Raw genomic sequence first — 13,402 nt, 5'->3', positions numbered from 1 at the left:
ATAAAAAGATATACGACGGCAAATATTCATCATTTTTCAAGCTACTTATATCCTAGAAACCACTGAATTGCAAAGGCCAGTAGGCTTTGCTAGCCCATTTCAGAGTGGCTACCACCCTCTGCCTTCCTCAATCCTTACTGATACAAGTATGGAGACACACAAATGGAGAAACGTCTGCTCACCAAAATATGCACAACTAGAGGTAGCCTGTTCATACAGTAGATGTTAACACGGCATTGCATTGCAATATGTACAGCCATGCCACTCAGCCTTCTCCCTGGACTTCATTAGCTAATGCATTAACTGAAGAATTTTCTTTAAAAATAGCAGAGGATGAGTAACATTATTTCCCTTCATCCTAATGACTGGTCTGTCTTGGAGGTGATACATCCTTCTCCCTTGTGACACCGTCCTTCTAGGAGATGTGTTTTCTTTCCTTAGCTATGGTCTTCTTCTCTGGACTGTCTTCTCTGGAGAAGACAATAATCTTGAGCCATGATTTTTTCACAGTGGTTGCTAGGCAAATCCTCCCATAATGATATGAATCACAAGAATCTGAGCTTCATAACTTAATTTGACAAAAGGTAGAGTTATTCACATATGCTATTTTTGATGGAAGGGAAACTAGTTGCAGAACATCAGTGCTGTATTTCTTCCTTTTAAACAAAAGTAATTCCCATGACTAGTAGCTTAGAGTTTCTGATCTACCTATGACCAACTTATTATTGGATTATGTATTCATGCATTCATTGGCATGCATGGCCTCAACTTCCCTTTCCTTTCTGTAAAAATTGTAATTGGCCCGCTAAAAGAATCATGAAGTAATCCGGGGACATTTGACATAATCTCTTATTTTACTGGCAGTATATAAATACCTATCTGCTGTTTGTATTTCTGGAGTTTTACTTTCGCTTGCTTTGCATTCTTGTGTCCTTCCACGACTTGCTCCACCAGCTCTCTCATTTCTTTCTGTTCCTGTAGACGTTTCTCTGCATATTGCTGCATCAGCTCTGCTTTCTAAATTAAAGAAAACAAACAGGTGAATAAAACTCCTTGTAACTGGTGATCCGAGTGCCTCAAATCAACTGAAATGGGGCAAGAACAATTGGATTCAGAGTATTACATCATCCACAACAGTAGCAAAGGACATTGGCTGGGGACAACATAGAGACCCAGATTTAAGCTCCCCTCTCTATATTTATTTACCCACAACAGACCTTCATAACATTTGCAGTGCTATTTCCCAGGATTCCCTCCTACATGTTTCTATAAGCAGACCAAAAAAGCCATCTCTGGATCTGGAGATACCAAGAAAAGGGCTAACAGCTGGTTGTGTGTCTGCAGGATATTGGTCCTAAGTCATATCTCTATAACATACAAAAGTCCACTTTTGGCTATTATGTTTCTTTCTTTGTCAGAGGAAACGAATGAGAAGCAGGAAAGTGGACTTTCCCAAACTAGATTCCTTACTGTACTTTCTGTTTCAGATGGAAGACTAGAGTTTTAAAAGATGGAAGAGGGCCAGAATGACAGATGTTGGTGAAAGGGGAATTGGTGCTCAGTACTTCTGGAGATCTACATGTGGATGAAGTGCCCTGCTGGCATCTGTTGAGAAGTGAAGGGAGCTGCCTGGAATTGCTAACGTTAGAGCAAGTCTGATTTGCACATCCCCAAATTTATACATATTGGGACATTTCTGTTAACAGATAAAACATATATGCTCTGAAATTGAGGTGAATATAATAATTACAATAACTTTGGAATGGGTGTGAGCAATCACACTGTGGTCAGTTGTAGATAGGGGGTTCACTTTAAGTTCTTGCTACAGCCTGTCTAAACAGACATAAAGACTCAATGCCCCCAAAGACTGAAAGATTCTATAGGACAGAAAAGGGACTCATTAATCAGGTTTCCCTTTTGCAGCATGGCCTTTATGAAAATCTGGTACATTTGTGGTACCATCTTAAGTCGCTGAGATGCTGCAGAGACATCTGTGGGAGGTGGCCAAGAGAAAAATACTGACTGGCCTACAGGGCATAGCAGCAAACTGGGTTAATAGAAAAATCTGTCATAGTGGCTATGAAAAATTTTAAAATTACAGTATTAGTTATTTCTAGATCACTTGTTTGTTTATAGGAAAAGCACTGGAAAAATGTAATGTGACTTTGGGGAAATAATGAAAAGATCTAGCAATGTTTTGCTGCGATTTGCCATATTGGAAACTGTGTGAAAGTACTTCTTGGCATAAATATTCAGTTTTCCATATATACAGATCCAAAGAGGGCACTCTGCCTCAATTTTCCCTAAGAGACATCTAGGTATGTCAGATAATACAAAGTAAATTGAATTATATTAGTTTAAGAAAACAAATTATTTTATATTTGTGGCTCTCATTTTAACAAAATAATGAAATTAGTCATATAGTGCTGATTTCACTGCAAATTGTGCTTAGTATCTCAGTATCTGTTCAAAAAGCATATGCACAATGACAGGAATATAGGGGAGAATGCTCTAACCTCCTGTTTTATTTAATTTACTTTGCAAGTGTTATCAAGTAAATCAAACACTTTAAAAAAGTACTATAATGTATAAGCATTGCTCCATCTGAAAGTTATATAATTGTTTTTCCATTGTTTGCAGACTCCAGGGAGTAAAGACACTGTATAGAACTTTTACATCTTCTCAAAGTAGGTGTCATCTGTGGTATGCTTCGCGCTGATTGAATGTAAGCAAAATTTGAGCCATGCTGTATGTATTACCTCTTCTCTCATTAGGTCAGCTTTCTTCTTATTTTCTTGAATTACATTCTGATGGGCTAGAACTGCCTCTTCGTGACTCAGTTTCCCTTGAAGCCTCCTACACTCTATTTCAGCCAGCTGTTCTTCCAAATCTTTTCCACGCATCTGTTTTTGCCATTTCAAGAATTCAGATGGGTCTCCAGCCCCTCGTAGCAAATTTTCAATTCTGCAAGGGAAAGAAAAGAGTATATGATTCTAGGGATCTGGCTCTGCAGCCCTGCCAGGGTTCATAAAACATTTCTAGTAGCTTGTTGTGATATAAGGTGTTTGATCTCTGCAGAGAAAATAGGTGGTCATTTCAAAGTTTGACAGATATATTTTAATTCCTGTCTAAGATATGTTTCTAATACGTGGAAAGCCTGGGAAAGCTAGGCTGGAAGAATGTGCATGAGAGCATGGATCTGAAAGTTTTCAGTAAAACAAAGCCCCAAGAGAGGGCAAACTTTAGCTAACTTATGGATTCTCATAAGGAGTGGGGAGAATCAGGCTGAAAGTATGTACATTTTCTTAGAACTTTACTTTGTTTAGAGGTAGAAAGAATAACTTTTCTCTTTGGCAATCTGCTTGGCCACTTCAACATAGAGAACTAAAAATATTCTGTTTAATTCTACTTCTGTTTTGTATTTTGTCAATTAATATTGTTGTAATGAGGCAAAGAAGTATTCAGCTATTAAGCAAAGACACATTCTTATTTTTTTGTGCTTGGATGAGAGAGAAAAGCATAGCAAAGCCCTAGGGCAGGCCCATCAAAGTCCTGCAGCAGAGGAGTGAATGAGCCAAGAACTAGGGCAGAGACACAAAAATGCAGTGAATGGTGCCTTACTGCTGCTCTCCAATGCAGATAATTATCTCTATGTATCTGTTGTGTGTTAAATGCAGCTGAAGATTAAAACTCATTAATATAAAATAGTGTTAAGATATAGTGAAAATATTCCTTTGCTGAGTGGAACAAAATTCTGCCCGATAGAGTGAACAGTATCATATATAATACAAAAGAACCTCAATATACATACATAACTTATAACAGAACCTGAGTGATGCATATTTTACTGTTAGAATCCTGATCCATATAGCAAAATTTTCTAGGTCCAAAGACCAAATCCATTCTTAGGCAGTCATTCTGGCACTTAAAACGCTAACAATATTTAGCACTTAGCCTTTTAAGTCAGGTGGATTAGAAATAATACTAAATCAAGATGACATGATATAGGTTTTATCTTTGTTAAAATTATTAGTGAAAATGTTCCGAAATTCTAGCTATAGAATACAGCCTGCAGTGGCCATTCAGGAGTCACCCTCTCCCTAGTTAATGTCTGCTGAAAACCTATGCTGCTGAATAAGGATTCCTTATGTCAGACGAATCCTTATGTCAGGATTCCTTAGAGTCCTAAGTACACCAAAAGGACCTGCAACCTCTCATTCCTCGCCCCTGCCTAGGATTTAGTTGCTTGTGTTCAAAGACAGCTCTGTTGCAGTGCAACCGCAGAACATTGGATCTGACTGGAGTGAAAAGAACTGTGTGAGGAAGAGCTAAGAAAAGCCCTGTTGTGTGTGTCGAGTTTTTTCCTGGGAGCCACATTTACGCTGATGTTAACAGCCTTTGTCCTTGCCTAAGCTACGCTGTAGGTGTGCCTGCACCCAGCCTAGTACCTTGTTGACCCTGCCTTGTTGACTTGGCTTCCTGGCTTGACCTCGGCCCTGACTTGTCACTGTGGACTCATCTGAACAATCACTGGACTGTTGGCTGACCCTGCTGTCTGTCCCTGGATTTGCTCCACTGCCTTGCCAGGGTACTACGGAACTGAGCTGCTGTCAGTGAGGACGCTGTCCCTACACGCCTTGCTGTCACTCACAGCTCCTGCCTTGTGGAGCAGCACACTTGTAGTCCTCCATATCTTACTGTAACAGAAATGGACAGGCATTTTTATATACATATAAACAACTGCAAGTATCAAATTTGGCATGTAGTTGACCACAAACCATTGAAGAAAATGGAGATACATGAAATTATTTTGCTTAATATATTTGTGTCTTTTATAATGGACACAGAAATAGATGTGTATTTGGGTCATTATTTATTCTGGGGAATTAGAATAAATGTAACAAGTGATCCTTATTGGACTTTGCCACTGGGCACTAGCCAAAGTGCTAAATCTGGCGTGGTCACACTCTATAGCATCTACAGTAAAACAATGACTTTAATATAGAGTTTCACTTCAGTCCACTATTCTCTTTAATTGTTAACTCTGTTTACAGAATAGCTTCCTAATGTCTTACAACAGATCCATTACTTTAGTTTACCTGGAATTTACTCAATTATTTTTTATGTGGTTAATTATTCTGTATCCAGGGTCGTGAAAAGTAATCTGAGAAGGAAGCATGATTGTACCTCTTGAGCTCCTGTTCCATTTTCCGCTGATAGAGGGCACCCTCTCTTAAAATAGCTGCAGCATTTAATTTAATAGGTATATTGTCAACCTGTCAGGAAAGGGAATGTATATACTATAGTTAGTAATGTAAACCATAAAACAGAGTATAAACACATTTCAATGGGTTAAATAAATCGACCTAAGAAGGCATAAATTTTGCTTAAAGCATTCATCTAACATTAATCTGACATTCACAATGAAATTGCATGCTGTTCATAAACCACTCAAGCAGCTTAAGAAATCAGCAAAGTCTCCCAAGTGGATTATAAATTTGTAATCACTCTTGGACCATGTCAAATCCCATAGAATGTGTTCACTTCCTTTAATTTTTTTCAGTGCTCATGTACGTAGTGTACACAGATTCCATCTGCTTTGGACAAAGAAAATAAACTGCTTCTCTAAAAGACAGGAAGTTAGCCAAAACCATTAAAGTAAAACATAAGCACCACCTTTCACAGGAAGGTTTCAGAAGTGTTTTACAAATAATCACTATTATAACTTCAAAATATTTCTAAGACAAATGGCATCACCAATTGCTATATTCATTGTCTAGATAGTAGAAATGAAGTACAGTTGTCAGTGACTTTCAGGCCTCACGGTGTGACTTGGACTAGATCCTGTGGCTGCTTCACAATTCTTCAAAGTTGCCTTAGGAACAACTCCCATACAACATCTAAATACTAAGGGAGGAAAGGATCAACCTCTTTCGCAGTTAAAAATGGTCCCTACCCAAACAGGCTATTCAGAAAAAATGTATCACCTTTGAAGAGTCTAAGAGACCTGATCTGAACTGAGGCAATGTAGTGCTGGTGGGATAAGAACTGGGATCATTCCTGCAGAAAACAAAGCTTAGTCATGACACATTTGACCTAAATCCAGACAAGTTTTGTGTTCAGAATCCAAGCATGTATTTAAATTCCAAATTAACAGCTTAAAGAGCGGCTGAGAAACAGATGCAACAGAATCACTCAAGCTATGTACTGCAAATATTGTATGCACAAATATGTACTGCAGTCTCCTGAAATACATAAGCTAAGTAGGAAAAGGATGGTTTATAATTGATATTAATTAGGTAGGTTAAGGATAACAAACACATGCTATCACGTAGAAATTCACCAAGTAGAATTACTGTGTTTTCCACACAGATGACACGTTAATGGGTAAAAACTAATTACCTGTTTCTTGACAAAATGATGATAACTTGAAGAATTTAGGAAAATAATCCAAAACAATGTATTTTATTTCTTTTGTATGACTCACTATACTTACTGTCCTTAATGATTAATGATGTTCTTCCTTCCTTTTGGTCTACTCTTCTCAAAGTCTTTTGCATTATATGAACATTCCCTCTACAGTCTGTATTTTATACACTATACTATGTATAAAATGTCTACTTAGACATTTTCTCTGACACAAGTAGAAATTTTTGGCAATTACTTGTGTATACAGATTTCATATTTTGTATTGGCTAACTATAATTTGGATACAGAACTGAACTAAGAATGATTATGGAAACACCTTTAAATTCAGTTTCCCAATTTACTAAACAGGAATATGACTGTATGAAAATTAAACAGAAATATGACAGCTCCTATATGCACAATAACTAGGACTCCCAAGATACATGCAGGCAGGTATAAGTAAAATAACTGAATAGATTCTTCTATGTCACGTGGTATCGAGGAAGTTTTGAATTTTACTCGTTGTCTTCCTGTTGTGAGATATCTTCCCTTTTTTCAAGGTGAGAAAATGGAAATAATTGGGAAAATCACAGAACACTGTAATTCTTCTGGAAAAAAATTGTGTCCACTATAGCCACCTAATGAACATACAATGGCTCAGCAAGGCCTGATATGAGCGAGGCAGATTGAGACAGAGTGCTGATGCATTTGTACCATCTCATCTTTCCAGTGAAAAAAATGAATAGATATTTTGTAACAGGAATGAGAAAGAATTGCTGCCGCACATAATAAGTGTGTCTGAAATGGAAAAAATATATATTTAATATACTGTGAGTGTTCTAAAAGGAGGAAAGGAAAAATAGTTGGTTAAAGTATTATATAATTTCACTAATTTGAGGACAGATTATAATCTTATTTATACAACTTGGATAAACCTTCCTCAGGATTTTCTACTCACAGAATTGCACAGGCAGGAAGGCAACAGGAACAGAAAGTATTTTAAAAGTCAATAATGATATACCTATCTCAGCCTGAAAGTTACAGCAGCATCCTGAATACCACATAACCAACCTTTAAGTCAAATGTGTTTAGATGAGATAAAACTGATCATAGTGCTAGAGAAGATACTAGCACGTGTTAGAAATGGCCCTGATCAATGCCGTAAGATGCCAGATCCATATTTTCTTTATGCAATTTAGGCAGATGGTTTGACTTTCATTAGTCTGCACTAAGGTTTCAGTATTTGACATTATCAGAAAAGTCTTGAACTAAGCCCACATAATTACAGGTCATGCAAGTTTGGGTTAACTATGTGAATGTTTCCTGGTCGTGTCGTGTGTCATCCCCCCCCCCCCCCCCCCCCCCCCTTCCCAGTACAGAAGGAACTAGGATCTAGCCGTTTTCCTGTAATTTAAATACTGCTAGATTGTAAACAAGCAGACCGAGTAGGTGACACTGTTATTAAAGAAAACTTCAGTATGTGATAAAGGCTACATATGCTTTAGAAATAGTAGCCAGATGCCCAGTTCCCCAAGCAGGGAATCAGTCTTTCCAATGTGTATGAGCTGTACCTAAATAGTAGGTTTTTTAAAGAGTAGGTAGAGCTGCTCACAAGATACTTGTGACATACAAGAACAGCTTCCACGCTACATTATTCTGCATATGAACTTGAAACAAACGAAAGATGACAGATTGAATGATGTAAGACTTAAGATTATCTGCAGTACAGTTATTGCAGAAATAGCAGTGTGAGTTTTCATGTGTTGTACCATTAAGGCTGAATAGCCCATTTTCCATGTTTACAATTCTCTGTCCCTTGGAAATCCTAGCAGAGAAGCAATCAGTATAGTGGATTTTATGACCTCAGTATGTGCCTAAAGGAAACAAGACAAACATCCAGACTGACTGCATATTGTGTATCAGACAGTCATTAGATGAAATGATTGCTCAGCATTCTTTAGGATCTCATTTTGAAACAGTGATTTACAGACAGAAGATTCTTCTGTCCCTGTGCTGAGTTCTTACACCAGGGCTTTAAAATTCTTTTCTTTCCTGTGGACTATTGTCAGACCTTATAATTTTACACAGAAACTTCTCCCTTTATAATTGAAAGTACATTTGAGGCAGCAAGGTTACATAGCGCAATTGCACACAACCTACCTGTTGGGTCCTCAGGGAACCAAGAGGTCTTAATTGCCCTGGCCAGCCTCACCCAGGACCTCCACTCACACCCTCTGCTCACTGGTCTGGGAGCCCCACCTCAGCTCACATATGGGTTTCAGTCCTTTCCCGTTATGCTGGAGGTAATTCTGCTCCTGGTTGTCTCTCCAGTTCTGTCTCCTGCTGTCATGGACCTGGGTTGCTGTTGTAGCCTTATCTCCTGACTGGACTTCCTGGGTGGACCCCAGACCTGACTTGCTTCCTTGCTTTGTCTAAGAATGACTTGCTGTCAGCAGAACCTGTCACTACCGTTGACCTTGTCACGTTCAGATAACCTTGCTGTTATGACCTTGTCACCAACAGCCTGGTTGGTGAGGGCACTGCCTGTGCTTTAATTACCTTTGGCTCCTTATTTCTCTTCCTTCCTGGAGTAGCCACACTTTTGCTCCCTGATCATTTCTTTGTGGATTATTAATGGTGCATAGGTCAAAATTTATGAGCTATAGACCCAATCCAACCTATGCTCCTGGCCACAGAACTCAGTGTAAAAACAGGGATTACAGTAGAGCTTGCATGACGACAAAATTTGCATGTGTGTTTTTCACTCCGAAGTTTTCAAGTACATCTGACAACAGTACCTTAAAGGTTACTCACCTTGCTTTGGATCTTTTGAGCCTGGAATGCCGGTTTACTGTTCATACTGTCATGTGTGTTCTGCAGTTCAAACCAAAAATACATTATTTCGTATCAGAGACAGACTTTCAAGTAATCAGCAAAATTATTAGATATTTACCAAAAACCACTCTTGAATATTCATCTAGTGTAACAGACAATCATAGGGGACATATTTTGCAATTGTTATATCCACAAAAACTTGCTATGTACACCCAACTTAGTGGGAATATTTCATATCAAATGACCATACAAAGGTACGTCCAAATATTGACTAAAATTTCTTGACTAAAATAATGCTAAAAAAGTGATGTTTTGACTATGAAATATTACCTATATATGAATATATTCAGCTCTTAACTGAAATAGATCTTGGGAAGACAAAGTATGGTGTCAAAGCACACTTCATGAAATTATTAAATAGTGGTAGAATTCTACTGATGGTTATTAAATTAATTTCATGGTGTTAGCTATAGATACTGATGTGAAAGTGTCTGGTATCATGGGGATGAACACAGTGAATAAAATATGCAGATGTGATGTTGAAATGAATATATTACATACATAGTTTGGTGACGTAGTTATGAACTGGGAATCAACCAAATCAACCAAAGCAAGAATTCTGTACGAATGGGACCATTATTCCCTCAGCTTGGCTGCTCTGTGGCATAAAAGTTAATGGAAAAATAATATGTGGGTTTAGAGAAAAATTGTCCATTTGGAGGAGCATCACAGGAAGGCTGCTCGTCTCAAAATTAGGAGAATAATAAAGCAGCACCAGAGGTATAAGAAAGGGGATTGTGCATCATGCATCCAAAGAGGCAAATGTTAGTATACGGATGTGAAATGACAGTACAGCTATAAATCGTAGCACTTAACTCCTAACCCCAAACAAACAAAATTTTTCAAACACTGTGAGATATTTTTAAATACTCCAGTCATTTTTCATCTTCATACTGGGGGATTTTTAGGTAATAAAAAATCTTTGTAGCATACCTCTCTCTTTTCAGGCTTCATGGTTGCACACCTGAACTGGTCAGCATTTGCTTTCAGGAGCAGATCCTAAAATTAAAGCAATTAGCTTAAACAGTGTGGTACATTTAAATTCTCCAATAAGAATTTTCTGTCTAGAAAAGCCTTGCAGCCCCAAGCAGTGTATTCATTTGTTTCCAATGAATGAAATCTTGACTTAGAATTGATAGGAATTTTCATTCCTGATTGAAGACTTGAAGTAGGCAAGTCTTGATTTTCTACATATTTCTGCCTGGTTATATCCTTTGCATAGGGCATCAGGCCTTTGATAGGTCTGCCCATATGAAACATGTTGCTCCTGAGGAATTCAGCTTAAAAGCCTCATTATTATCTATGGCACATTAGTACCATAGGTGGTAACTGTTTCCACACAGCTAAGAAACAATGACTTTTGTTTCTGAGTTAAATTAGAAGATCATGATCAGGCATCTCAGATCCTAGTGTTGCTCCAACAGGCACACCCCTAGCAGTAATTCCACCTGTCATTTTAAAGGGGGAAGTACAGGCAGCCGCGTTTCTAGTGTTTGGGTATTTCTTTTGTTTGTAAACCAAATCTCTAATCAAAGCTGTGAAAAACAGATTAGATTTTCTAATGGCTTTCTGGACAGCAGCTGTCCATAACTCACTGAACAGGATTCATCTAGAGTATGGCTTCCAGTGTTCTCCCTCCTTACAGATGATCAGACATGGTACTTACAATGACAGCTATAGCTTCTGCAAAAATGCTAAGAAACAAAAGGTATTTTTAATGCGTATTTCTTTTAGGACCTAACATTTCAGCTTGTTCAGCAAACAGTCTAGGGAACTGACCTTTGTGAATGCTTTGGATGCGTTTTATAACATTCCAGAGGCGACAAAAACTGCTGTTATTGCAGCTATAATTTCTGTGGTGTTTTTCCTTTGTTCCTTGTATTCATGCATTTTCTCCACTGAACAATGGGGCTGGTTGTTAGGTGATTTTATAGTTGTCATAGATTTTTGACAATATAGGCACTGTGATATGTTGCCTCCCCCCCCCCCCCCTACCCCCCACCCCCGCCCTGTTTTTCTAGGAAGTTTGTACGTACGAATAAGCACACAGAGAAATAGGCGTGTGCTTTCTCCACAATATGGAAAAAAGGATAAAAAATGTTGTATTGTTTTTTAATGAAATATCAAGCATAGGTAATATGATGGGCCAGCAAAAAGAATGCAATGTTTATCCCACTAGAGTCCACCACAGATTAAAGCATTTACTATAGTTTAGGAACAGAATCCAATGCCCCTTTCACAAGGACATGAGGAGAGCCCAGAACAGTGACAAATGAACTTGTACTGGCTAGTGAAAGCTAGAGTAAGGCATTTTCAAAATGGTGGTGGGAGAGTGCAGATAAAAAGGAGTCAAATAGGATACCTTTTATCAAGCTTATACTGTTACTCGATTGGATATGGTGATTGCAGTGTGGGGAGGAAGAAATAAAGTGGAAACTGACATTTAATTAATTCCCTTCCAAGGAGAAGACAACAAAAGTCTGCTTTAACTATGATAGGAACTAACTCATTGAACAGGATTCATATCAAAGTTTGGATCAAATAACTAGAGATGTGTCTTTGTTTTTCCAGGCCCTCCCTTCTCCTGCTCTCTTAACACACAGACCATGTACTCTGCTTCTTTACAAATCATGATGACTTCCCACCCTCTCAGCCTGCGGAAGGAAGGAGTATGGAGTCTGTGCAAAAGAGAAGTCATAATCTGCTGATACTTTAAAACAGTGGGTGATGATTTGTGGTTATTTATCAGTTACTATAGAAAACAAACAAAAATATTGAACATATTTTGTATTTGAGCCCTTATTAAGTGAGTACCTTAAATACCCACATATCCTGTGGGAGTAAAAGAGCTATCAAACTATTTCAAGCTTGTGAAGACAATAATCATGCTTCTGCTACCTTACATAGCTACTTGCATAATTTCTCACATGGTATGTATAGTGAATAAAGGAGGACCTTGCCTCAGACATTTAATAATAAAATAAGGAAAAAGGGTGAAAGAACAGAACAGAGGATACAAACTTCATGACTCTAGAGAAAGAGCCAGGAGCTATTAGTACAAAAGCAAATATGGTTCAGATAAATTTCTAAGACTTATGAAAATGGAATATTACAGAAGAAACAGTTTAGAAGAAAGGAAAGACTAGAATAAGAGCACAACGCACTTACTTCTGCTTTTCGGCGATTTTTTGTTTTGATTTCCTCCAGCTGCTTTTTTTCCTTTGGAGGTTTGTAGGTGCTTGGAGGAACCTATAGTAAAAAGAAATAATGTCTAAAATATGGGGTATAAGACATTTCAAGCAACACATTCTTGCTGGAAAAAAACCCCAAACATTCACTTTTACTGTAGAACAGCTGCAGTTATTTTTAAAATATTGATTCTTTTCTATTAATGCCAGTGCAGAAAGCATGGACAGATTCCAATTAGCTGGGACTACCCAGGCTTTTCAGTTATGTCCAATGTAATATAATCCCTAGTCAAAAGACCAGAAAGAAAGAAAAACCTGAAACTAGTACAAGAAATGCTAAAGAAATTATGAATCCTATAGGCCCTATCAAGGCAAAAAAAGTTGCCAGAAGGGGAAAAGTTCTGTTTAGTAACTCATAAACTTCAGATTCACAGTCAGATAGGACAGCTGAATAAAGTTAAGCTGTGGAGCTCTCTGGCACAGTGTGTGGTACTAGCAACAAGTTATAGAGACTCCAGAGAAGTTTAGAGAAGATAAATCTTGAAGTTTATTAAATACTTGAACTTCATTGTAACTGAGGAAGTCTTTGAGCTGAAATGGTGGAAGACTGAGAAGGCAGCTGCAGAAAGCAGCAGCTATGCTTGTCCTGTCCCTGTAGTGTTCCTAGACATCTGTCTTAGTACTGCTGGAGAAAATACACTGTGTGGAATGAGCCATTGCTCTGGTTTACTATGGCTGTCCTAATGTCTGTGTAAGGGAACACTACTGGAGGTGTACATTAAATGTTCGGAGGTAGAGGACTGAGAGGGTCCTCCTAGCATTAGTCAACAATTTGGGAAAGCATTCACATGTCAGAAAGTGCTACAGAAAAAATGACGAGGAAAGACATTGTCTGGCTGCCACATGGATCA

General features: G+C 38.1%; 1 protein-coding gene across 3 annotated transcripts in view; it reads right to left on the bottom strand.

The window, feature by feature from the left end:
- The window catches only part of CFAP99 (cilia and flagella associated protein 99), a 63,736-nt gene that overhangs the window by 18,882 nt on the left and 31,452 nt on the right, over positions 1 to 13,402 (bottom strand). For all 3 annotated transcript variants that reach the window (XR_008746077.1, XR_008746078.1, XM_055797471.1), the window contains exons 7-12: positions 12,472 to 12,552; positions 10,237 to 10,302; positions 9,223 to 9,282; positions 5,188 to 5,276; positions 2,760 to 2,964; positions 876 to 1,017 (exon numbers count right to left, since the gene is read on the bottom strand). Coding sequence is in view for 1 of the 3 variants with exons in the window: in XM_055797471.1 (XP_055653446.1) it covers positions 876 to 1,017; positions 2,760 to 2,964; positions 5,188 to 5,276; positions 9,223 to 9,282; positions 10,237 to 10,302; positions 12,472 to 12,552 (643 nt within the window). In the remaining 2 variants the exon portion in view is untranslated. The remainder of the gene's footprint in view (positions 1 to 875; positions 1,018 to 2,759; positions 2,965 to 5,187; positions 5,277 to 9,222; positions 9,283 to 10,236; positions 10,303 to 12,471; positions 12,553 to 13,402) is intronic.

This window comes from Falco peregrinus, chromosome 2 (assembly GCF_023634155.1).
Source record: "Falco peregrinus isolate bFalPer1 chromosome 2, bFalPer1.pri, whole genome shotgun sequence".
Classification (NCBI taxonomy): domain Eukaryota; kingdom Metazoa; phylum Chordata; class Aves; order Falconiformes; family Falconidae; genus Falco; species Falco peregrinus.
Note: the sequence above shows the minus strand (reverse complement) of the source record. Positions and strands in the feature narration are given on the sequence as shown.